General features: G+C 48.1%; 1 protein-coding gene across 1 annotated transcript in view; it reads right to left on the reverse strand.

Annotated features, from left to right (window-relative positions):
• Sptb (spectrin beta, erythrocytic) overlaps positions 1–27,282 on the reverse strand; it is a 119,025-nt gene that overhangs the window by 66,066 nt on the left and 25,677 nt on the right. Inside the window, exon 2 of the mRNA XM_060387689.1 lies at positions 1,650–1,851. Coding sequence (XP_060243672.1) covers positions 1,650–1,797 — 148 coding nt within the window. The 5' untranslated portion in view covers positions 1,798–1,851. The remainder of the gene's footprint in view (positions 1–1,649; positions 1,852–27,282) is intronic.

The following is a 27,282-nucleotide window of genomic DNA, read 5'->3' on the forward strand; positions in this document are numbered from 1 at the left end:
ATTTTCCCCTAATAGATTATAAAGTCCTTAGAGACAGATGTTATACTGAATTTATCTCTGCGGTTCCCCACTCTCCTTTCATGTCTAGCTGGGGGGACAGATTTAAACTTCGTGAGCATACAACAGATAATTATTTTAATGGAATTTACCTAGGTTTCGTGTGTGTGAGTAAGTGTGCACGCATGCACATATTATCTGTGAAATGGATCAAAAAATCTGCACAGGTCAGTCCCACTTCTCATGCAGAAAGTGTTATGGAATATGGTTACGGAAGATAAGGGGAAACGTGTTTCCTACAGTGCTTGGGCCACAAATGAAGATGGTCAAGTCCTGTGATAACCAAATTGATGAAATGCCATAGTCCCCTTTGTGAAGGGGCCTAAGACTCTGCTTATGTCTCCAGGCTTCCCAGGAACCAAGGTATCTGGGGACAGAGTGGAGAGAGAAAAGGAAGAAGACAGCATGTCTTATGTCAGAACAGGACGACAGAAAGAGTTACCCCCGAACGTGATTACAGGAAAGGCTGAGACCTTCTCGCAAGGTAGAAGATGACAGCGAGCAGTGATGGTGTTCAGGTCTGATCAGCCAGCCCCGCTGCCATACACACACCACCACACGGCCCATTCAGCTCAAACTTTCTTTATGGGCCTAAGATTTAGGGTCAGAATATCGTTCTCCTGAGTCAAGTTCCAGGGAGACAACAGAAACAGTTGGTAAAGGAGAGCCAACTCTAAAGAATCAGATCTCAGCCAGCAGGGAGAGGAGCCATTTCTACTGCAGACGTCGGATATCTGTCCCCACACACATGCATGCCACTGTTGGACCACCCAGACAGACTTCAGCCTGTAAGCCACTCTGATAAATGGCATGCACGCGCACACACACATACCCACACATGTGCGTGCACACAGAACACACATGAGGGAGGAAGAGCCTTGTACCATATCGGGGCTCACATACAGAGACTCTACCACAGCAGGAAGGGATGTGGACTGATGGGGACTGTGAGTTTAACCTTTCTGGCCCCCTTGGCCCCAAGGGGTATCTGCCAAGGCCTCCATCCAGGACCTCTCAAAGAGCCTGGCTGAGCTGTTGCCACTATCTAGCTATGTACAAATTAGTAAGACGCTGCTAAGCACAAATCCAACCCCAGCTCAAGGATGAGAGGCTCCATGCAACAAACTCTCCTTCCTAAGGCACACTCTCTGTTTTCTAAGGATGCTGTCTGTTTTCAGTTTCCTCTTTTCATTTGGGCCACAGAGACAAAGAGGCTAATTCTTCTCTCCACGCATAGTCAGGGCACTAAGCTCACAGGACACCTCTTTTATAGCCCCTCAGACAATTCCTTCATCCAGACTTTCCTCACAACTACGACTTTGGTCCCAGGTCACTTGGGACGGAGACAGATGGCAGAACCCACTCACCAGCAATGCCACCATTTTCCCTGCTTCTCAGAGCACTTCAGGGAAAGTGGGGGATTCTGGGACAAGCCGCTGAAGCCTGTACTCCCTGGGGAAAGGGTGCTCTCTGAGCTTGGCAAAGATGTTTCGGTCACTGCCATACCAGGGCCCCACCATAGCAAGAAGAGACATGGACCTGATGGGGACTATGAGTGTAACCTTTCTGACCCCCATGTCCCCAAGAAGTACCTGCCAAGGCCTTGATCCGGGACCTCTCAAAGAGCCTGGCTGAGCTGTTGTCATTATCCAGCTCGTCATCCGGGGCATCCCAGCGGGCATTGATCCGGCTGTACGGTGGCTGGTTGCCCACGTTTTCAAACTCCGTGGCCGATGTCATGTCAGCAGGCTCTTCTTAACAGCTGTGCCTGTCTCAGTCTTCATGGAAGGGTCCCTAGGGGACAGCAACACAGTCAGAGGGTTAGCTTCCAAGCCCTTTGCTCTTTTCCTCAGTGGGAACGTACTAGGATAATCTAAGAGAAGCAGATCGTATGGGAGCCATGCCCTGTGCCACCGCCTGTCAGGGCGTGTTTCTTCCCATGGGGGACGCAGGGTCCGCTGTTATAGGATATTGCAGCAGGATTGATGGCAAGCGGCAGTGGCAGTGGCAGGGACCGAGAGCTGCAGGGTTGGGATGGCCAGCAGGTGGAGACATCAGTTCCAGGGTGCCAGCTTCCTTCAAACCTGCCGCCCCGCGGCTCTGGAGAGCAGCAGGCTCAGAATGACTCAGAGGCTGGGGTTTGTGAGGTGGGCCATCGAGGAAGAGAAACTCTCGTGGACTGAGATCGGAAGTCTGCCTGGTGGTGGAGGCAAGAACAGGCCGAGAGAGAAGAAGATGAAAGTCTGACTTAAACAGAACCATCAGTGGCAGTATATCAGGCCACCACTGAGACTCTGGCCCTAACAACTGGAAAGCCAAGCTTTTTTTTTTTTTTTAACCCTTCTTGAAACTGTGAGCATTTGCCAGAATAAGATCTCCTACTGAATCCCTGACCAGACCAAGCAGGCCAGAGCAGCCTGTTGTCCCATCCAGGCTGGCAGCACCAGCCATGGGCAGAGGGAGAATTGGGTCTGTTAGGCACTGACTGCCAAGGAAAAGGGAAGATCCACGCGGTTGGTAAATGCTTTCCGAGCAAGTTCAGAGGTGCTCAAGGAAAGACAGGCAGAAAGGGACAAGAATCCAAAAAAAGAAGAAAAAAGAGCAGCCCATGCGATATCAGTGATAAAGAGAAGAAGCAACCAGCAAGGATGAGAAAGCTGAAGAGGGACTGCGGGGTGGGAGAGGCTGGGGAGAGACATAAGACAGAAGGCCGGAGGGGCCATCTTGGTTACCAATGTCCACGGCTTTTGGAAAATTACTCTCTTCCCTCATCTGTACCAGGGAACTCAGGGGATTTTGAGTTCAAGTCTGTATTTCAGAACGGGGGTGGGGGGTCCAGGGCCTTCACATTCAATGGAGTAACAGTGGGTAGAGGGGCTTTGGGGGCAAGAGAGGCAGTCAATCGGCAAATGTCAGCAACTATTGACCTATAACCCGCATTCTCACACACTCCAATACGTGTGCTCACATCCCTGACATGTCCCCCAGGACACACACAAGCAGGAGAAACAGTGGGTCATACTCGCCCACTCTGAGCATGACTGCAATGCCTGCACATTACTCTTTAGACTCAAGAGTCACCTCAGACTCTTGTCTCCCGAGCTGATAAATCAATCCCACCACATCCCTGTGAGGTAAGCGAGGAGCCAGAATTATCCGCCCTAACTGCACAAGGGAGAAAAGACACAGGATGAGGCCTTCCCAAGGTCGTCTGGGGCACCCCTGTGGAGGCTTAGACGAAAGGCCAGACTGTAGCCCTATTTATGACCCTTGATTGGCCTGGTCTTAGGGACGCATGGGAATGGTGGGCCCTAGCTGCTAGGGCTCAACAAAGGTATCTGTCACTCAGGCAAAGAGAGTGTGCGATGTGGGGAAGCCAGTCATTCTCCTGCACACGGTATAACCCACACCGTGACAGACCTGTGTTCAAGACCACCTTTGTCCCTTTGGACAGCCTGTTCTCCATAATGAACCCGCTATTTCTAGGGCTGAGATTGCTCTCTCGACAGTCTGAGCAAAGACATCCGGGAAGGGATTCCTACTCCCCTGGCCTTCACCACCTCCCTGGAGCCAAATGACCACTGGCTTGGAAGTGTGAATCATATAGAGGCTGACCACCACCTGCAGCGCCACAAGCTTATCCAGTCCCCCAGAGAGGGGCCAAGCTGCCAGAGGTGAGGTAAGATCCGCCTCTGAGAACCAGAGGTAACCAGACCCTGGCTCACTCGCTTCATCCTGGGCTATTTTTAAGAGTGGCTGAGAGAGGCCCAGGCCGTGGGGCTGGGAGTGAGATTACCTTAGCTATGGCTCTGTAAATAAGTCTGCCCCAGAAAGATGAGCCCAAGCAGGCAGACCAGTAGAACCAGCGTGCGAGACAAGATTGATGGCCCTGGGTACAGGAGAGCAGGGGCACACGATAGCAATTCATCCTGCTTTAAAAAAAAAAAAAAAAAAAGACACAACATCCTTCCTGGGACCGCAGCTCACAGAAAACAGCAGCCAGGCAGTGGCCCTGCCAGGAATGTGCAGAGGTACATGTGTGCTGAACATATGATTCTAGTGTGTTTGCGTGCGTGCGTGCGTGCGTGCGTGCTTGCTTGCTTGCTTGCTTGCTAATCCAAGGATCAGATCCCTGGAGACAGATAACCCAGAAAGAAGATACCACAGAAGAAATGAGAATGGGGCCTCTTCCTCTTGCCACCTACCCTAGCCCCTACCCAGGTGGCATTTCACCAGAGTCAAGGGGTGGTGAGGTGTGCCCACACGCTCAGACAAAGATGGTGTCAGAGAACGGATGTAAGAGCAGGCAGGAAAAAAGCTGAAAGGTTACCTACGGTTATTCTGGAAATAAACAGCACCCCTCACCCCAGGCCAAGACAACGAGCCTGAAACCAAATTCAACCCATGCTTTCTCAGTGTCAAGCATGTCTCCTTTCATTACCGTCACCATGACCCTTCAAAGGCCTAACAGAAGGAACCACTAAGGCTAAAGAGAGTATCGTTATGATGAGGTCTCATGGGAGAACACCTCAGGGAACGAGGAACCACAGAAACAGCATACAAGGTGATCTCTGGGGGAACATAGAAATGGGGTGATGCGATCAGAGCTTCAATGATGTAAATCACCTGTGCACATGGAGTGGCCTTCCATGACTCATGAGGGACCCCCAAACAGGTCTAAACTTGGACCTCACACCCTTGTCAGCAAACGGGAGGTGGTTCGTACAGGTAGTTCATTGTACACTCACTTCCCAGATCACCCTGAAGACCTTCTTAAGCCAGCAAACCTTTTGCCAGGGTCTGGGTGGGTTCCTCCCGCCCCATCTCCGGAGCCAGCCATATCTGAGAACTGTCATCCCCTGTCTCCAGGAGATAAAACAGGACAAGTCCCAAGAAGCTTGCCCATAACGCAGCTCAGTATGGAAAAGCCCACGTGACCATAACAGAGCATCCAACCCGGAACCCGCCTGCTTCTGGAATGGGTGTTAGGCCTCAGAATCCCAGCTCATCAACGAGGACCTGAGCACTCGTCAGGGGACACAGTTCTCCCCCTGTATGTCCAAGTAGTGTTTTATGTCAGCTCTCCCCCAGCCCCCAGTCTCCCAAGAGTGACTGGCGTGCCCTCTTCCTCCCCAGGTCCCTCAGAGGCAAGAAGCAACAAAGCGCAGGCCCACTTGAGGACTGAGAAATGGCGGCCACATCAGGCCGCTTCCTCTGTGGGGCCAAGTAGGGGCTGATGCAGCCGCTCACGAGCTGACTTCCTTAAATAGGATTAGACACGCTTGACGTTTGTCTTCTCTAGTTGTACGGTCTGCTCTTACCTGTTTTCTAGTGTGTTCAGTTGCTTATGCCGGCCCAACCTGCTTTTAACCCATTTGATACTATGGCAACCCAGGTCAGGAGATTAAATCCTGCAGTTCCCTTGGTTACTTTTCCGCCATTGCATCACCAACGAGGAAGCGTGCCCTTCTACCCTCTCTGATCATGAATGCATTGCAGCCTAAGTACAGACACCTCAAAGAAGAGGACACAAACACACACCCACCGAAACAGAATGTGAGGACCCAAGAGATGCTATCACAGACCACTTACTCCAGGCACGACACTGTCTACTCGACATCTCCACCTAGATACTACAGTTCAGGGACTGGAGGGATGCCTCAGTGGGTAAGAGCACTGTCTGCTCTTCCAAAGGACCCGAGTTCAATTCCCAGCAAGACTCACAACTGTCTGTAGCGCCAATTCCAAGGGATCTGACACCTTCACACTAATGTACATAAACTAAAATTAAATAAATTGTTTTTAAAAAGTAAGAAAATAGTAACACAGCTCAGTCTCAACGTGGCTACAACTGGTGCACACAGCTCTCAGAACCACAGACCATGGGAGTGTCAGCAGCACGGAGCAGCAGTGAGGCTAGGTAAATGCCACCTGTCAGGTGAAAACCACCAGGATTTCTCCTTCCGGGGTGCTCTCTGCCTTAACATGCTGTGCATGCAGTTTACATGCCTGGCCCCAGTGACAGGGTGTGGCTTAGGATTCGGAGCTCCAAGACGGCTGTAGTAGCCAGCGTCGAGGGGCCCCATGCATTTGTGATACTTTGCAATTCTTGACTGTTGCTGTTTGGTGAGGTCATTCATAGTCCCTCTTGCTGCAGCTCCCATCATTAGGCAGGGGCATCAGACCCACATGTCACAACTTGCCTGTCCCTCATCATGGAAAAAAATCTATTAAGAAGCATCTCTGGTCACAGTGCAGCTGCCGGAGCAGGGGTGGGTGGTGGGAATGGAGCTCTGCCAGGGCTGACAGGGACTTGGTTGGAAACAGGTGCTCCTTAGCACTGACACGGGGATTGGCTTTTAAGGACAGTGTCTCAGAGCACTCATACCCAGCTCCACTGGGAGCAATTAGAGGGGAGGAGAGAGAGGAGGTCTTATGTGAAGGGTGAGCATCCCTGATCCATAATGCTCTGAACACTGAAGCTGTTTCAGCTTTGACATGATATTTCAAGGGGAAAATTCCATGCCTGGCCTCATGTGGTGGTTCACGACCCACAGTCAGGGTCAGTTAAAAATACCACACAAAATTGCCTAAGGCTGACCAGGTGTGGTGGCGCACACCTGTGACCCCAGTACTGGGGAGGCAGAGGCAGGCAGACCTTTCTGAGTTTAGAGACCAGCCGGCTCTACAAAGGGAGTCCAGGACAGCCAAGGCTACACAGAGGAAACCTGTCTCGGAAAAACAGCAACCACAAAAATTACCTAAGATGTACATGAAACGTACACGAATTTTATACATAAACCTGGGCACCCGTTATATAGGACCCGTTATGTAGGACTCTCGTTATATATATATGCAAATATTCCAAAAATCAACAAAAAGATTTTTTAAAAAAATCTGAAATGCTTCAGACAGACCCCAGGTCTTTCACCTGGGGTAAAATGAGTATGCTTTGTTGGTATTTCCAGACTCGATAGCAAGCTGCAGAAAACTGATGCTTCCACTCTAGACTTATTTTTTTTTTTGTTACGATTAACACTGATCTATTATTCTCTTGGGATACAGAGTAGGTGAATTAAAAAGGTAAATGTCCACTTTTTTCCTTTCATTAGGACACGCACACACACACACCCTCCCCCCATCCACAGTCCTTTCTCCTCTGCTTTAGAAAAGTGGGAAACAAACGGAACAAATGGGAAATCTCTAGCAGCTGACCAGGGGGGAGACACATACGGAATTTGTGACACCATCTACCTTGCTTCTACACGGTGTTCTTGTAAACATTTTGAAGCCAGTTATGAAGGCTCATGCTTAGAATCCCGGCATTCAGGAGGCCAAGACAGGAAGATTCGCCAGGGATTCAGGCCACGGTAAGACTCAGGCCGACGTGGGCCATACGCTGAGACTCCGTCTCAAAACACAAATAAAAAAGGCTTTAATAAAATTTATACTTAGTGACACACTAAATTTATAAAATACAGTAGTCTAACTCCATTTGTGTGTGTGTGTGTGTGTGAGTGATTTTCTCTACCCAGACAGAGCTATAATAAAGTTTATAAATTAGGCACACAATAATAATGTGCAGAGCAACACAATAATAATGGAGCAATAAAACAACTATACCTACATAGTTTAAGAAAATTGCCAGCCTTGGCTACTCCTGTACATTGTTCCATTAAGCAAAATACGAGTTCCTTAAATTCTAGACTATGACGCCACGAGGGTCAACCAGGTGCTAGGAAGAGATGCTGAGCGAGTTACGGGTGGGTGGCATGTGCACCGTGGATATGCCAACTGAAGGATGACAGAGCAGGGAGTTCGAGATTTCATCACGCCACCTCGCGCAGTCCAAAGCTTACAAATTTATTTCTGACGTTTCCCATTTAATACTTTCTCATTGCCATAGCCACTGGCACTGAAATCAGGAAACCTGAAGCCACCGGTGAGGGGAGAGCTGCCAAGCAGTCAGAGGCCTGAAACACAGCGGTGCTTAGAGAACAAGCCAGCGTTGCCGTGGCACAGCCTGGCTTCTTCTGCCCCCCCCCTTCTTGGCTCATCTCCCCTCTGCACGATGTGGGACCCTCGAGCCCTCTTTCTTCTTTTCGAACGGTATGAAGAGTTAGGCATGTCGGGCCTACATTTTGGGGCAACCATCCATGACTGTTCCTTTCCCATTTCCAAGACTTCTTCTTGGATGTCACTTCCTGGGCCGTCCTCCGCCGGCGCTCTAGCTAAGGTGAGTCCTCTCTCTCTGTCACCCTTGGTCTCAGCATTCTGACTCACTGCCTAGACTGTTGGCTCCGTACAGGCACGCAGCAGCCATGTCCACCTTACTCCTTGCATCCTAGTGCTCAATAAATAGTATTCTCCTAGAGATCTATTCTCTTTCTGGGGCCTCTCCACCTCCACCACACCCCTCACCCCATATACTCATTTCCCCAGTTAACCCGGCTATGTGCACCAAACACTCATGAATAATAGCTATCATCCTCAAGGCCAGGTGCCACACGTCTTTAGAGCGCCTTTCATTTACCGTTCCTTCACCTTAGAATGCTTTCTCTTTGCTTCAGGCTGTCACCACTTCTGGCCTGGCTCTGTACAACGTTCCATTTCTTCCTATGCTCGGGCCTTTCAACCTATCCCTCCTCTGGAAGGACACGCCCTCCTCTGGAAGATTCCAACAACGCAATCTAATCTCAAATTATCGAATGGGGGGGGGCTGAGCTCCTCTCTCCCTTGTGCTGACTCTGCTCAGTGTATCATGTGTGTGTGTGTGTGTGTGTGTGTGTGAGAGAGAGAGAGAGAGAGAGATTCCATACACTGAAGTTCAGCTCACTCGCTCTCCTCCCACTTGTATTTGTTTGTTTGTTTACGATGAACACACTTTTTTTTCTCACTTAGAGACACGATGTAGAGCAGTGCTTTCAGAATTTAATTGGGGTTACCTTCCCCTCCCCCACCTCCCTTTCTGGGTCCTCCACCACTTCTAGGCCCAAGAGGAAGGGGCAGTCAAAATGGGATTAAGAAAACTGGGAGCCTAGACTAGACACTGACTTACTTCCCATCCTGCCAACCCTCAACCTCAATTGCCATGGCCAGGGGCACACAGTCCTCCCTGCTGCCCATTCCCCAAACCCTGGGATGAGTGTTGTACTAGTTAGTTTTTGTCAACTTGACACAAACCAGGGTCATCTGGGAAGAGAGAACCTCCGTTAAGAGGTTCCATCAGATTGGCCTGTGGGGCATCCTCACGATTAATGATGGATGTGGATTGGCCTGTGGGGCATCCTCACGATTAATAATGGATGTGGCAGGGCCCAGCCCACTATGGGCAGAGCCATCCCCTGGGCAGATGGTCTTAGGCTGTACAAGAAAGCAGGCTGAGCAAGCCAAGGAAAGCAAGCCAGTAAGTGGCCTCTGCGGCCTCTACTTGAGTTCCTGACGCCAGGCTCCTGCTTTGAGTTTCTGCCCTGACTTCCCTCAGTGATGGACAGTGAGTGACCTGAAGTCGTAAGATGAAATAAATTCTTCCCTCCCTGAGAGTTTTGGTCATGGCGTTTATCCCATGTTCTTCAAGTCTTTGCCATCTTAAGCCCAAATCTTTGCCATCCTCTGCCTTCTCCCTTTCATAACAAAACTTCTTGACAGGGTTGCCAAAAACATAAACAGGTAATTGACATAAGAGAAAGCAAAACCCAGGAGGCTGAAACAAGGCCAAGAGACAGTCAAGCCTTTCAGAAGTAAGAAATGTAGATTAAAACAAGGAGGTGAAGGCAAATGTTAGCAAGCTAGAGAATGCAAATGATGACGTAGAAGGATGCTAACAGCAGTGTGGACTGGGCCATCCTGCCAGACGTAAGCCTACAAGCCATGTGCTGAACAAATACACAAGACTGAGAAATTGACCTGAGAAGACAAGAGCGACACCTATAGTGGACATTCTATTTGGAGGTCAAGAAGACTGGGGCTGGAAACATGGCAACCCAGTCATGCTGGTGATCTGTCATCAATATCCAATGCTGTCACTGTTGCTCCTGCTGCCTCAGACAAACCCTCCCAGCAACGTCTTCCTCTGTGGCTAGACCTTGCGGCTAAAGGGCTGGGCAGTGGCACTGGGGCTCAAGCCCCTACGAACCTCTGCACATTTTAAAACCGCTGACCCAATCTACGCTTCAGTGCCCTCATTCACAAGACTCAACAGGGCAGCAGCCTCCCTAGACGCTTCCGGACGAGAAGACTTTCCCCCACTTCATGCAGAAGTCTCTCGTGTCCCCTTTCTCTTGCCGCAGAAATGCCAGTCACAGAACGCTTTCAACCCCGACATCTCCGCCACCACAAACAAAAGCATCTATTTTAAAAGGCTGACCTCTAAATAATGTATAAGTTACGGGTGCCAATTTATTCATTCACGTTGGAGCTTTTACAACAATTCAATTAAAGCTCATCTTTTTTAGCAGTCGCCCAGGGCCCACAAGGACTCCTGAGGGAACAGGTGCTGGCCAAGGGGTTTCCCATGCCTGGCCAGGGCACCAAGCCTGACTTCATGGGGCCAGCCCCTGGGGACATTCAGAAAATTATCTGCAAGAGGCAGCTCCAGACGTAAGCAGAGGTCACTGCAACTTCTTGAGCACGTTCATCAAATTCACAAGATTAAGACTGAGAGATACACCGCCTGTTTTTTTGTAACTCGCAGCCTGGGCTCTGTGGCAGTTTACAGTTTCTCCATCACAACCGTGTAACTTCACCTCATCTCTTCTTCCAGTGTGTGTGCTGGATGTTGGGTGGACCAGAGGAAACTGCAAAATGGAGCTTTTGTCTTGCCCATGTCAGAGCTGAGGAGAGTGATGTGAACCAAGGAGGAAGCCTTACTTCCTGCTCATCTAGGGAAGCCATTTCCTTCTATCTTGTGGTCCTGGTTTCTTGGTTCTAGGAGCTTAGGGGCAAAGATCAGAGAATGATGGGGAAGGGTTTTACAGCTAAGAGATGCAGGTCACTTCTGCTTACTCCTGCAGGCTCCCCTAAGGAAAAGGATGACTGAAAAATGTGTCTGAGCTGTGTGAGCAGAACACAGAGTGCCAAGACGTAGTTGTGCCACAACTGCTCAGGGAAACTGAGGCACAGAGTGGCTTTGTAGAGGTGATTTGTAGAAGGATATGCAACTACTAAGAACAGCAGTTATGATTTCAGGCTAGGTCTGTCTTTTTGACAGAATGGGATAATACTAGCCATGCTGGTGACAATGCTGTTCAATGGTTTGTTCAGGGGAGCACGCTGTATATGCACATTAAGGTCTTAATAATTCTGGGTTCCCTTCTGTGATGGTTCGTATTGACTTGTCACTGTGACAGGATCTGGAGTCACCTGGGAGGCAAGCCTCCAGACACACGTGTGAAGGACTGTCTAGGTTAGATTAGTCTCTGGTCATGTGTGAGGGACTGTTTTCTTTAGCGTTAGGTGAGCAGCACCATTTTCTGAGGTTGGATCCTGGACTGAATAAAAAGTGGAAAGTTATGGGAGCTGGAAGGATGGCTCAGCAGTTAAGAGCACTGACTGCTCTTCCAGAGAACCTGGGTTCAAATTTCAGCACCCACATGGCCACTTGCAACTGTCTGTAACTCCAAGATCTGACACCCTCACACAGACATTCATGCAGGCACAACACCATGCACATAAAATAAAAAAATAAAAAAATAAACTTCAAAAGGGGGGAGGAGTTATCTGAGCATCACCCATCTTCTGACCAGCTGTCTGAAACTCTATGACGTCCCCACCACGATGGACTGTACCCTCAAACTGTGAGCCAAAACAAACCCTTCCTTCATTGAGCTGCTCTTGTCTCAGCGTATTTCACCAAAGCAGCGACAGGCAAAAGAGTAGCTAACACATCACTGGCCTCTGGCTCTGCTTCACAATCGTCCAGAGCAGCGGCTCTCAGCCTTCCTAATGCTGCAACCCCCTAACACAGTTCCTCACGCTGTGCTGACCCCATAAAACTGTCTTCATTGCTACTTCGTAACTGTAATTTTGCCTCTGTTGTGAATCATAATGTAAGTATCTGATATGCAGGATATCTGATATGTAAACCTCCCCCCCCCCGACCCAAAGGCTCCTGGCAGGACTTTTTGATAGAAATCAACAAGCTGACTTTAAAATTTCAGTGGAAAGGTAGGCTAGAAAAATAGGAGTCAAAAACATTTAGAGATAAAAAACAAAAACAAAACAAAACAAAAAACCTCCTACCACCCCATTTCAAACTTAGCATAAAGCTGAAGTCATCAAGACAGTAAAAAATGTCACGCATGGGGACGCACACCTTCAGTCCTGGCAGTCAGGAGGCAGGGGCAGAGGCAGGCAACCGTCTCTTAGTTTGAGGCCAGCCTGGTTGACATCGTGAGTTCCAAGACAGTAGAGTACGGTACAAGGCCAGCCATACGTGCAGATGTACGGCAATAAATGGGAACATACAACCAATTCCGTTTCTAGCTTTATTTATTTATTATGAGTGCTTTGCCTGCGGGTACATCTGCTGTGTGCCACATGCAAACCCGGTGCCCGCAGAGGTCAGAAGAAAAGGTCGGATCACTTGTAACTAGAGTTATAAATGGTTATGAACTGCCATGTGGGTGCTGGGAGCTGAACCGGGGTCCTCTACAAGAGCAGCAAGTGCTCAGCCACTGAGCCACCTCTCCAGTCCCTCAACTGATTTTTGACAAAGGTGCAAACACAACTTAAAGGAGAAATTGTCTGTTTTTCAACAAACGTTGTTGGAACGGCTGTACATATGCGGAAGTGTGGACTGTGGCCCATAACTCCACACAGAATGTTTGAAAATTAACCCAAGACGGATTATATGCTTAACTATAAAACATACAACTGTAAAACTTTTGAAAAAGAAAAAAAAAGAAATCTTAGAGATGTTAGACTAAATAAAAATAATTTAGACACACTGACAGCATAATCCAGAAGAGACAGTAATAAAAGTTAAGTTTGAGAACTCTGACCACCCAAATTAAAATCATCCGCTCTTCAAAAGACACTGCGAAGAGTGAAAATACAAGCAGTAGACTGGGAAGAAGTGTTAGCAAAACACTAACTGAGAAGGAACATCCATCCAGAAACACAAAAAAAACTCAAAACTCATTAATTAAATAACAAAAACCAGCACTCGGAAGGCAGAGACAAGCTGATCTCTGAGGGTTCGAGGCCAGCCAGCCAAGGCTACACGGAGAAGCCATGTCTCAAAAAAAAAAAAGGGGAGGGGGGTGGTGGTAGTGTGGAGGAAAGAAAAGAAAAGAAAAAAGAAACGAAAGAAACCTCAAATCCTTAGCTGAAAATGAGCAAAAGGTTTCTAAAGACACTTCTCTAGAAAAAGCGTGTGGCTGGCCAGTTCAGCACAAGGAACGTTGTGCAGCTTCGCAGGGAGAGACACATCAAAGCCGCAATACCAGAAAGCAGCATAGGTTTATTCAAATGGCTTATGTAAAAACACTGAGACTCCCACACGTCGCCTGTGAGATGCAGAATAGTGCCACCGTTGTAGAAAACAGTGTGACGGCGATTAAACACGCATTTACCATGCGCCCTTCGCAAGCCCACTCCTAGGCATTCACCCAAGAGCAGTGAAAACTTCTGTTCACGCACAAACTCCCATGCAAATATTTATAGTGACTGTATCAACCAAAACTTGGAAACGAACTAAATGCTTATCAACTGAAGAATGGCTAAGCCAACTGGGAACATCCACAAAGCAGAATATTACTCAGTGATAAAAATAAAAAAAGATGATATACACACATTGATGAGTCACACATGCGTTATGCTAAATTAAAAAAAAATATATATATATAAGACCAGAAAGCTTCCTATTATGTAATTTGATGTATGTGACGTTTTGGAAAAGGCAAAACTACAGGGACGGAAGCAAATCAGGGATGCCAGGAATCAGAGTTGGGACAAGAGGCTAGAAACAAGAGAACGCTGGAAATGGCTGTGGCAGTACTCACCAGCCATGCGTATTCACCAAACCTACCAAAATGTAACCCGAAATTTACAAAGCATACGTAAATTTCACCCGAATAAACCTAAACATAAAATAACAAAACTGAAATTATAAATAAACACAAAAGACTAAAAAGCATTTATGAATACTTACTAATTACAGCCACATTGTTATTAACTGCTCTGACAATAATAATTTACGATAATTATTATAATTCATTTTTACATAAAGAGAGGTTTTTGTTTTTGTTTTCAGCAAGATGTTGGAATGTAAATACCTATAGAGAAGGATTCTGGGGGTTGGAGGGATGGCTCCTGGTTACCGCTCTTGCAAAGGACCAGGGTTTGAGCCCCAACACCCAGTTGGGGTCAGGGGCTTACTATATTCACTTGACCTGCAGAGGATCCCAGGATCCAATCCGGCTTCTTTAGATACTTTCACATTCATGTGTACAAACACACACACACACACACACACAAACACACAAGTGCACATTAATAAAACGAAACAAATCTTAAAAGAATTCTCCCCATGTCCAAGTCATCTAAAATATAAATAATGAGAAAAGTAAGTATAAATAATGGCAATAAGTAAAGTGGGATTCCAAAGGCAGGAAACACTATTTGCAGGTAGAAAGGCCCTCCGAAGAAACGGTTGGGAACACAGAGCGGTAATTTTTATTGTTCAATGTAAGTGATATCTATCAGGAACTTTTCTCAAGCCATTTCTCCCTGCCAGTCTTTCTAAGTCTGTTATGCAGGTGAGGGACCACACCATTAATCAGTGCAGCTAGACAAACCAGGAGCTGGAAATCAAATTCTCTACCTGAGGCTTCAGATGGTGGAGCCGATGTCTGAACATTTTTTTTTTTTTTTTCTGTCCACAGCACCTCGAGCAAAACTCTCTTTCTCTTGAGACAAGCTCTTGATGGGTCCCTGTCATCCCCGGGTCCTTTCGTGAGAGCCAGCTGCCCCTTGCTTTTCTGGCTCTTGAAAGCCGCCCGTAAACCCCACAGGCTTGTTTGAGTCTTCATCAAATATGAATGAGAGAGCCAACAGACTGAAGTCTGTGTGTGTGTGTGTGTGTGTGTGTGTGTGTGTGTGTGTGTGGTGTAGGCTAGAGGTTAATATCAGGTGTCCTCCTCAAGCACTCTTATTTTATTTGCATATTAGAAGTCGTATTGTTATTCTTGCCTGCGTATGTGTCATATGGGCCACAGTGTACAAGTGGAGGTGAGAGGAAAACTTTTGGAAAGTGTCTCTCTCTTTTCATTGTGTCTTCTGAGAAATGAACTCATGTGGTCAGGATTCACTGGGCTTTACCCGCTCAGGTATCCTGCCTTCTTGTCCACCTTATTTTTTGAGACCTGGTTTCTCTCTGAACCTGGAGCTCCCTAATTCTAAGATGGCTAGTCAGCAAGCACCAGGGCTGTCCCTCAACACCTCCAACCCAGAGCACTGGGATTGCGGGCATGCATGGCTTTTATGTGGGTGTTGGGGATTGGAATTTAGGAACTCAGGCTTATGACCTTTACAGAGTCATCTCCTCAGCCCAGGGCAGAGGTTCTCTGAGGTAACTCGTTACATTTATGGTTTCAGTGTTTCAAACCATCTTTTATAAATACAAAAAAAGAAAAAGCCCTGGAAGTCAAATGAGAGGTAACAGGCACGTCCTGAGGTTGTTTCATACCCGACCCAGGACTCTGGTGCAAAACTCAGAGAGCTGTGTTTACTCTTCAGAGAGATCAGTTCCCAAAGTGAACGTCCTTTTGACTGAAAAGAGCACAAGTCCCCAGGGCTCACCGGCCTGAGCTGCAGCCCATACAGGCCTCGGGATCACTGCTGCACACACTGAGTTCTTGCTTCTGGAGCCTGCCCTTATGGCCAGCTCTGAGCCGAAGGGGAGGGGGGGAGGGCAATCGCAGAGCAGTCCTCCTGGGGTAGAAACTCTAGCACCCAAGGAATGACGTCTACAACCAGTGTGTTTTGTTGTGATATCCATATTTTTGACCACCGCTAACAAAGTGATTCAGAACAGCGCTGTGATGAAAACCGAGGGGGTGCTAAATAGACGCCCCTAAGAAAGTGACCTGTCCTTGTCGCCCCCCCACCCCCGACCAGGAGTTACTATCAGGCAGGTGACTGAGACGTCCCTTATAGACAGGGCTGGAAAACACACCTCTCTCTCTCTGCTCCACTTGTCTCACCTGGCCTAAAGGAAGCCATATTCTCCTGCTAGGAGGCTGTTCCCATCAAATATTTATTGGCAACTTGCCTTGTGCCAGGCATGCGCTTTCGCAAACTGCATCACATGTAAACCTCAGAACAGCCCTGAGAGGCAGCCTTTCCCTTAATCCCCATTTGACAGGTCAGGAAATGGGGGCTTAGAGGATCGGTGACTTGTTCTAGTCAGTCAGCCTGTGAGGCACAGAGCTAAAGGGTCAAATCCAGGCGGGCTGGCTCAGAGCTTCTGCTGTTATCCACTGTGGTCTCTGCCCCATTGGCCTGGCCTGACCCTAGCCCCGTGCAGGAAGGAATATGAAGATCAAAGGAGCACGGCAAGTATAAACAGTTTTAAAAGCATCTGAGATGAATTCTTCCACATCCAACTCAATGCCAGGCAACAAGAACTTCCAGAAAGGCGACAGGAACGAAAGGTGATCTTCTTGGGGAGGCCCAAGAGGTCTCTTTGGGTCACAGCTAATCCACCTTTGTGTATTTCAGAACGCAAACACAGCAGGCCTCTAGCCTGCACCAGATCCCTGTCTTACAGGAGGCACCAGCTACTTTTACCCCTACTCACTCACAGACAGCAAGGAGCAAGGGGGGGGAGGGCGTGCTGGGACAGAGAAGGGACCGAGGCAGAGATGTCTGCAGCAAGGCCCAGGCCTCCCATCTGAAGTCCCGCTTTAACCTGGAACACATGCACCTATTTGCAGGAGGGAAAAACCCCAGTGTGGGACAGACAAGAGGGCCTCTAGCAGAAGGATCCAAGGTGTTGTGGTTTGATACCGCTTTCCCCGTGTCTGTTAAAGAACGCGGCAAATTTTATCATCCGGAACATCTGGAAGACTACCCCTAATTCTGAGCACCGCACACAGGCTACCCAGAAAGCTCCTGCCCTGGACTTCACATCAGCACCCCTTCCATCCCATAATCACGCAGGGCCGCTTGAGAAGTAACCAAGGCCACACTCTTCTCCTGAAGTGGACTGGTTCCAAATGACTCCTGTGGAGCAATGGCTGCAAAGCTGCAGAGGGACACCTGTTCCCGGGAGGCGTGCGGGCGTGGCCAGCGTGGTGGACACATAAGCCAGGCTAGCTAAAACAGTGTGTGCGCGAGCAACTCCAAAATACCAGCCGAGCGTCAGCGTCCACTAACACAAGGCAACAGGCATCTTCCGTCCAGGAGGGGGTTGGGCTACTGTTCAGAAAAGAGCCAGAGGGTAGCACACGTGGGATGTAGGACCAGAAAGACTGGACTGAGGTAACTCTGATCTGGGTCCTCAACTATTGTGTAGTGTCAGGCACCTCTAAGACAGACTACCCACGAGCTGCGTGGCCTTAGGCTGCTTAAACTCTGTAAGCCTCTGTTTCTTGTCTATAAAGTGGAGTTAATGGCAGGCATCCTCTCCCAGCAGTGCTGTCTGGATCAATGGAGACAACAGGTTAAAAGTCTTTGATGGAGCGCCTGGGTACCTGCCACGCTGCTCTGTCTCAGGACAAAGCGTCAGTCCCTCTCTGTGCCTCGGTTTCTCCCATTAGTAATGACTCTTCCCTCTGTTCATAGCTCTTAAACAAGAAGACATATAGAAGTTGAGACTTAACTACCAGAAGCCTATTCACACGGAGCCTGCTCAGGCACTGCCACCGCCCACCTGCCCTGTCTGGGTATTGTCTGTGCACAGCCCCCACTGATGGATACCAGGCTCCTGGTAGGCCAGCTGCCTATCCTTCCGTGCTTATCATGGGTTTTGTGGTGCTGGGAACAGGCATGAGGCAACAGTGTCTCCCATCACGATGTCTGAAGCAAGTCCCTGAAAGAGATACTGCGGAAGGTGCTGAGGGTCTTGTAGTTAACACTCCTAAGATCGTTGCTGACGCCCTTTCCCACCTGACATAAGAAAACATAGTTTTAGTACACCAGAGGGGCAAAGAAACACTATCCAAACGTTTGCCGAAATTCTTCACACTGAAGCCCCGCCTTCCTGACCTGTTCCTGTCTCTGTGCTCACAGCAGCACCACACCTCTGTCCCCACGGCAGCGCTCAGCTTCGGATGCTAGGAAAGGCCTGGCTGTGACATCCTATGAGTGCACGCTTTAGGTTTCAGGCTTGGCTTGGCGGCTCCCTTCAGACAAAGGCCACCGTAAGAGCTAAGCTCCAGGGAAGGATGGGGCTTGCAGAGGGGAATGCTGTCTGGCCCACCTTAGCAGCACACACACCCCAAACCAGCTGACAGGCCTAGAGAAACCATCACTATTCTCCTTGGCATCAGTTTATAGGCTTTGACTGGAACCATTGCATGCTTGCCACTGTAGGTAATAAGTTGTCCATTCTCAGCTACAAACTCAGTACTCTTGGGGTCAGACAGGACCATGAGTAGGAAGCCAACCTAGGTAACTCGCTGGGCCCTTGTCTCAAAAACAGCAGCAACAACAAAAACCAGAACAAACAACAAACACCACACAGATTTCCCAGTCTCTATACACAGCTACCACCACCCGGCCCCCATTCCAGGCCAGAACTGTGTTTAGCCTGTGTTTATACGGGAACCATTAATTTGATGTATCTCCTTCCTGCCAACCTAATATATTTTAGTAGATTATTTTTAATTATAAATGTGATGTGTGCCAAGCCCTTAAAAACCTCAACCTACAGGGGCTACAACTGAGACCCAACCACAGTGATGCTACCCATGCTCAGAACGGCGCCTCCCAGTTGAAGAGAGAAGCCACATGAAGAACAGCAAGGGATGGCCTTTCTCTCCGAGAACTGCTTGGTCAGAGTCGGGGCATCAACACGAAAAGCTGGGAAACCCACTGCGACTTTATTTTTACCCTTGGCTGCCAATGAACGGATGGATAGCTGTCACAAAACTACCCACATACGCCTGGAGGGACCGAGTCCCAAGACACAACAGGAAGTTGGTCTCCAATAGCAGACAGCTATAGAATACCACCCCTGAAAGCTATGCTAGTCCTATTAAGTACACGGGTGAAATGACCCCATGTGTCTAATGCGCTTTCTATGACTGACTTTTGTCTGCTTCTGAGACGGGGTCTCGTATAGCCTGGCCTTGTCTCAAGCTCAGAACGTAGCCGAGAGCGACCTTAAACTTCTGATCCTCCTGCCTTAGCTCCTTAGTCTTGAGAGCACAGGTGTGCTCTACCACCCCTAATTTACGTCAGTCTCGGGGTCAAATCCAGGTCCTCATGGGTGTTAGGCATGCATTCTGCCAACTGAGGCACATCCCAGCCCCCAGGAGCGCCTTCCACTTGCTCTATTTTATAGGTGTAGAAACTGAGGCTTACAGGACTTAAGGAGTTTGTCCAAGGCCACATGAACAAAAGAAGGAAAGAAGGAAAGGGTGGAGAGTGACCTCCCCCCGCCCCCCGCCTGCTGTTTGGGATGGACTGACTCTATTGATACATTTCAGTTTTCTCAAAGGCCGGATAATTCACACTAACACTTAGGGGGGCTTCAAGAGATAAGACATGTAAAGAGGGTGCTGGGTCACTATCCAAAACAACGGAATGTTTCTAAAATACATGCAAACAACACCCCAGGGGCTCCACCCGATCTCTGCAGCGGCATAGGCGTCCAGCTCCTTTGGCGGCCACAGGACGGTGCTTTAGAGACAGCGAGGAAACTGCCTTAAAGACCTGGCTGATTCATGTCACTAGTCCAACAGAAATAAGACCCACAATCTGTGCCCTTGAACTGTTGCTCTCATACCACATGCCTCTTGTTAAAGGGACAGACAGCCGCAGAAGACAAATATAACACTGGGACCCAAAGGACCCAAAGGTCCGAGCAATCGCTAACCAGGCCAGGCTGGGGTAGCCCCCATGTCCTGAGCTCCTCCTAAGCCCTCTCCTTATCTAGGCATGGCAGAACTGCCCTGCTCCCCTTGCTTATCTCTTGGTGCCCCACGCAGTTTGCTACACCCATTGCATGAAGACTTATCCACAGAACTAGTTTGTGCTTTTGAACACAAGTGGTTACTTAGCCCGCCAAAATATTGATAATTCTGTGTCTGCCTATTGGCACATACATTATGAACACACACACACACACACACACACGCACACACACGCACACACACACACACACACACAGCTGGTGGATACAGAGCTGACTGCAGAGCACGTGGCTTTGGAAGCTACAAACCTACTCACAAAGCTATATATCATAGCCCTTTCCCTAAAACGCCTGCCATTCTCCTTATGCCCAGCAGCTAGAAAACAAAAACAAAGCTCGCTAGGCTTTGGATGATATTAATTCATTCCATAAATATCCTCTAAGCACCGTGCTGAATTCCCACACAGGAAGTTATACCGAGCTGTAAAATTCTAGAGATGAAACCAAAGGCGTCCTACAGCCCTATGTGCCACTGGTATAAGGAGACAGCAGGGTCACTGAGCTTATGGGCTTGCCAAACTGCGGAGGCCTTTGACAACATGAAATGACATTTTTTTTAAGGCTTAAAAGTCCTCGTGTACGTTTCTGACACGGTGACATAATAAGCTTGCCAAGGGCTCATCTACTTTCTTTGTCTCTGAGTCTTTTTTAAATCATCCTTTATATTTCTAATGCATGCAAATTATTTATTAAATATTCATGGTCATACATTGGGGGCCAATACTGATTTTTTTTAAATGCCCTTCACATTTTCTGCCTAAAGTAGGCAGACCAATGAATGTAGATAAAACGTGCAATGCCTTTCCTGATGGTTAAGGGATCGTAACGCATGGTTGTAAGCGCAGCCTAAGGTCCCTCGTGAAACACTAGCTACGGCGTCCCTGTATCACCTGTGAGGGGGATGAAAGCAGAGAACTGTTAACTCCCGACTTGCGGTAAGTAACTCGACTATAACGCATCAGGCTGACTGGAATTCCCTTCTCCCTACACAGAGAAGCCTGATCTCAACCACAGAACAAAGACGACACAGTAATTAAACACCCTGGCCCAGAAGTGGAGCGGGGAGTGGCCCTCATTCTCCGGTCATCCTTTGAAAGAGTCAGTAAACCTCAGGGGTGGGGGAGGCAGGGAGATCGGGAAAGACCCACCAGACCTTGGCTATCTGGACAAGACTGAGGAGACGTCACGCTCGGCAGCAGACAACACAAAGCTTCGTAAGCCAGACAGTTTCAAGAGAAGGCAGGATCCGGGCTCCTGCAATACTTGTACAGTACTTATCGCTAAATGCGAAGCACAAAGCTGGTGAACAGCACCTGTGCTGTAGCAGCTGATCGATTCAATGACTAGCTACTGAGCCCCTGGGAAGTTCAGGGCCGGACAGTGTGGGCAAAGGCAGACGGCGTCCCGTGCACTCATAAACTCGCAGCCTCCTTAGGAAACGACAATGGCCGGGGAGAGGCCACGACTGGGTCTCTCCTGGTTCTGTGGGAGCCATATCCACCACTACTTCCAACTGGGTCTAAACTGACGCCTGAGGTAGGCTTGGTTTCACTTAGCCTTCACATTCCTGCACAGTTGAACACAGAGAGAGGTTGGCTCTGCCAGCAGATTCCAATCTGGTCTGCAGTTCTGCTGATCAGGTCAAAGGGACATCAGGGGCTCCCCCCACGGCCCCAGGGCAGAATGGGAGCTAGCCCACTGAGCCACCAGGGGCCAAACAACCTCCTTTGCCACCTTCGGTTTTGACTTCAGTGTTTTGGATATGTGTTTGTGTGTGTTTTTGAGACAGGGTCTTGCTGTGTAGTCCAGGCTTTCTTAGAATTTTCTATGTAACAGCCCAGGCTATCCTAGAACTTACTCTTGGCTCTGTCTCAGCTTCCCAAGAACTGGGATTACAGATACACCACTGTGCCCGGCTATCTTCATATTTCTTTCTCCTTAAAAAAAATGCATTTAGTTAATTTTAGTTACGTGCCTGTACGTGCGCGTGTCACATGATTGCATGTGTCCTTAGAGGCCAGAGGCATCAGGTCCTAGACTTACAGGTAGTCATGAGCCATGTGATGTGGGGCTGAGACCCCCCAACTCAGGTCTTCTGCAAGAACAGCAAACACTTTTATCCACTGAGCCACCTCTCCAGGCCGTCTCCTTAATACTTCTTGACAATTATAAAATCATTTGTCTGTATGTGTGGTCCCTTGAGGACGTGATTTCTCCCACTTCTCCCAAGTCTGGCAGCATGTAGCCTAAATCAGGTTTGGGTTGGATACCTAATCCTCAGAGCCCCCAGAAAACTAAAATGGCATTTCAGTCGGAAACAGTAGTGCCACAGGCCACTGAGGAAATACAACTGGGATGAAGAGTCTCTCCTTCCTAAAGTCTTCACATCCAAGGTGGGCCCCCAGCCACGTGAGCAAGAATGGGCAGTATCCACAGACACTCTCTCCCAAGCACAGGATAGACCCCCAAGCTAAGAGGACCCCAGTAAGAAGAACACGAGGACAACTCTATTCATCCATGCTTCCGGCACCTTCCCGGGCTAGCTGCAGCTCCTCTCAAGCCACAGGGGCATGTGTCTCAGATCGTCTACCCCGAGGTGGAAATCTGGGGGGGTAGGCAGAGGCGACCACTGAGCCCTAACAAGCAAAACACCAGAAACCTCTGGGCGCGTTCACCACCACAAGACACCGCGCCAGCTGGTGGGAAATGCTGACTCGCTGGATCCCTTTCCTTTTCCGGACAGATTCTAAATAAACCACTCAAGACTCACTGCAGAGTCCACGCCAGAGCGAGCATCCCTTCCCTCTGCTGTGGTGACAGCCAGCGCACACCGGCTCTTGGAGGGAAGCATGCCCTGTCTCCTCCACTCCCATCGCCCACCCTGCCCCACCAGCACCCTTCCCCCTGCAGTGGGGGAAGGAGGCCAACTCCACCTCAGCTCCTGCCACAGTCCACAGGCTGGCCCAAGCCGGGCGATCAACTCTGAAGTGCTTTTCTCCCTCTCATCCGTCTCCTGATATTCATACTGATCAATCATCCAAGGTCACTTTTAAATATAGTCTGGGAACAGGGGAGTCCATGCTACCCTTTGATGATCTCTCCTAGTGACTCACACTCCTCACATTAACGCTTTATATTTGGCTTTCATTCCTTCCCTGCCATTAAAAAGAGAAAGAAAGAAAAAAACAAGCAAGCAAGCAAGAAAGAAAAAAAAAACAAAAAAAAAAACAACAACCAGAGGATGATTCTTCCTATTTTACCTTCACCAAAAGTCAGAGTCGGCTGTTAAGCGTTCAGTTCTCCACTCTCAGATGCCTTTAGATCTTTATTGTGGATCTCTCTGCAAAGAGACTCATCCATTTCCTCCACTCTTTTTAATACCGGCTCTTAATTCCCCTCATGTCTCCCTAACGAGGCCAGCCTCTGTAGGGAGCCGACCAGATGTTCTGAGAGTATGATCTCACTGTTCTTCTCCCACTGGCGGTACCATTTTCAACACCATCCATCACATCACTTGGTCATTTGCTGGCCTAAGGAAGCAGTTGGAAACAAAAGCAAGAAGCCCCCTCTTCTGACTTTCACTGTTATCAGTATTGCTAAGTTAATCACTGCGCATATCACAATTACGAAACTGGAAAACCACAAGATACTCCGACAAGTGAACTGGCCTACCTTCCCTTCACTTGCCACCACAAGGAGTCCAACTGCTTTGAATTTATTTACTATGCTCCAACCTATGATTCATCAAAGTTGCTTCTGGCTTCATTATACCTTATAGAGAAGTTCTGACATTTTCTTTTTATAGATTTTTATTGCATGTATTTATTTTGGGGGTCAGGAGAAATGAACTAAGGTTTTCAGCCTTGGCAGCAAGCCAAGCCATCTCTCCACCACCTCAACTATATATATATATATATATATATATGTGTGTATGCATGTGTGTGTGTGTGTATGTACATATATTCATATGTTTATATAATTATACACACACCATTTTTTTCAATTAAAAATGGCAAGGTAAATAAGGGCTAGTTGTTTAACATCCATAGTGAACGCACCCTTGGAATAAAGTAATAATATCTTCCATGGTCAACTGGAAATCCACCTTTGTATCCACTATAGGCAAGAGGTGTAGAAGAGGGGCTGTGTTTGCCTCAACTATAGCAAGATGCCCCTGGGCTCTGGATTTGAGCTGTGGTGCTGCAGCCGGAGAAATGTCATCTAGAACACTTCCTCTTTTGTGCACCAAACTGCAGCACAAGCCAGCCTCTGGATTCCTTACTTTGCAGACGGTGGAGCCTGAAGCCGCACTCAGAAGGATGACTTTGAACCCACAGTCACACAAATGGCAGTGCCCAGCCTGCTTCTGTGTGGCCCAGAAGCACAGAGTAAAGTCTACACCTTAATTTTTATTATATTTCTTTTATTTTACGTGCGTAAGTATTTTGCCCACGTGTGTGTGTGTGTGTGTGTGTGTGTGTGTGTGTGTGTGTACTACCTACCTTCCTGGTGTTAGATACCACAGGACTGGAGTTGGGGGTGATTGTGAGCCACTGTGTGCGTGCTAGGAGCAGAATTTGGCTCCTCTGAAAGGGCAACAAGTGCTGTTAATCATTGGGCCATCTCTCCATCCCCAGATATCTAGATTTTTAAAGGACGATAAAATAAAAATGGCAGAGACCATTTTTGGCCTGTACTATCCAGCCCTTTACAGGAAAGGCTTGCCGCCTGCTTCTGCACCTGTGTGAAGCCTATGGAGGGGCAGACACATGGCCTACCACCAGTGGGACTAAAAAGAGGGGCCATCAGATGGGTAGACGAGTGACTTCCGGAGCAGTGGTAAGAGAAGGACCTCTTCAGACGCCCCACCGTACCGTGGATGGCTTCCTTAAACGCCACCCAAGAAATCTCCGACCTGATCTCAGAACTAGTTGGCTTAACCTCGGAGCTATTTTGAGAACAGCCCACTTTCTCTTATGGCGCCTTTCACCCCATTATGTCAGCACAGAAGCATCGGCAAATACCTTTAAGTTTCCGTCTCCTGACAAAGGCTCCCCCTCCCGACCCTGAGCTTCTTTTACAGGCAGAACCGGTGCTGCGACCATGGCTCAAGCTAGGACACTAACCCCTCAGCCCTCTCAAATGAACATCCCCGTTCGTAGGTGAAGACAAATAGCAGAATTCAGCACTTTTTAATGCCCATTTTTTTAATTAAAAAATATTACTGCGGGGTGTGTGGGTGATATGGAAGGAGGGTAGGTGTGGGTGTGTACCCGGGTGCATGTATAGGTTGGTAGGGCTGGTTTTCCCCTCAATCTTTACACCAGATCCAGGTCCCTCGTCTTACTCAACAAGGGCCTTTACCAGCTGAACCATCTCGTCAGCTCTTCCATTCTTTAGGATGTCTGTCAGTGTGAAAATTGTGCAGGAAAAGGAGTTATTGTTACGGTGACCCTAGCCTTCCATTCCTCTCTCTCTTGATAGGGTCTCTATAGTGCCCTACCTGGCCTTGAACTCTTGGCCTGAAGCATGCCTCAAAACCCTAAAGAGCTAAAAGCCTGTGCCACTGTATCTAGTTCCTTTTTTAAAAAAAAATTTTTTTAATATGTTGAGAATTTCACACAATGTACTCTGAACATATTTGCCCCACCCCAGCTCCTCCTATGAGCACCCTCTCCACCACCCCATTCCTTCCCCACTCTCAGTCCTTCTTGCTGGGCCCTTTTCCTGATGATTCAGTAATTCCTTCTGCTCTCTTCCTTGCTCCTTTTTCTTCCAATAAACTGGTTTTGGGGGTGTCAAGATGACAGATGATTTGACATGATGTCATCCTCATTCAACAGGATGACAGCTGAAGGACCAGATCACTAGGCACAGTTTTTGTAACATCAGAGGTAGAAGGTATTGAGCTGACCCCAATCTGCTTCTTATTTCTCTCCACCTACATGTCATACTCTTTTTTAACCTGACACAGGCAGAAAAATGTCCAGCGAGACCCACTGTTACCCCTGGTAGCTACCTTTAGATTTTGACTCCCCTAGGGCAGAAAATCCAACAAGACCCATGGAGACAAAGAAATATGTTCCATGCATCATTTTTAAAGATTGCATATGTTATCTCTATTACTGGAAAAGTAATGCAAGGACCAAGAGTCAGGGCTCCAGACACACTGTGTGGTTCAAATCCCAGCTCTGTCCCTTATGGGCTGCAAGAGCTTGGACAAAAAAATTTAATTCCTTTGTGCTTTGGCTTCTTCATCTATGAAATCAGACTATGAAGAGCATCCATTCTCTGAGATTTTTCTAAAATTAAAGGTTTCATATTTGTAAATGCTCAGCTTAGAATAATGCCTGGGACCTAAAAGGAATACCAAACACCTGTTAATATCAACAGTAATCATTGTAGGAGTTTATATCTTGATCCCATTGCTGGGGGTTCATTCACTCATTCTTTAAAAGGATGATGGGTCTCGTCCTTTTCTAGGCACAGGGGTCCCAAATATTGTTACCACCCAGTCCCTTTTGATCTACAGTCATTGTCTCTCCTCAAGGAAAAAAAATCTTAAAACTATTTTCTTAGCTGGACAGTGGTGGTGCACACCTGTAGTCTCAGCACTCAGGAGGCAGAGACAGGCGGATCTCTGAGTTCAAGGCCAGCCTAATCTACAGAGCAAGTTCCAGGGCAGTCAGGGAATCTGACTACACAGAGAAACCCTGTCTTAGAAAGCAAAATAAAAATAAAAATATATTGGTGTGGTCTTTGGAATGGAATAATATAGGAAAGCCAAGGTGGTGAGGGCTGTTTACTAAACAGTTGGGAATATTAGTGGGTGGCTGGAAAAGGCCAGTGAGAGGGAGGGAACACTGGTGAGTTGATTTGTCCAATTTGGGTGACCAAGTAGCCCCTGATTCCACCAGTTTCGAGATGACAGGAAAGGAAGAAGTCTAGTAGACCAATGGGTCTGTGTGAACCATGGGTGTGTGTGAGCCATGGACTCGGGTGCTAGGAACAGAACAGTGAGGCAAAATACACAAAGCTCTTTGTTTTTGTGCTGCTTTCAGTCCAGTGATGGAGACAACCACTTA

Source organism: Meriones unguiculatus, chromosome 7, assembly GCF_030254825.1.
Source record: "Meriones unguiculatus strain TT.TT164.6M chromosome 7, Bangor_MerUng_6.1, whole genome shotgun sequence".
NCBI classification, from domain to species: domain Eukaryota; kingdom Metazoa; phylum Chordata; class Mammalia; order Rodentia; family Muridae; genus Meriones; species Meriones unguiculatus.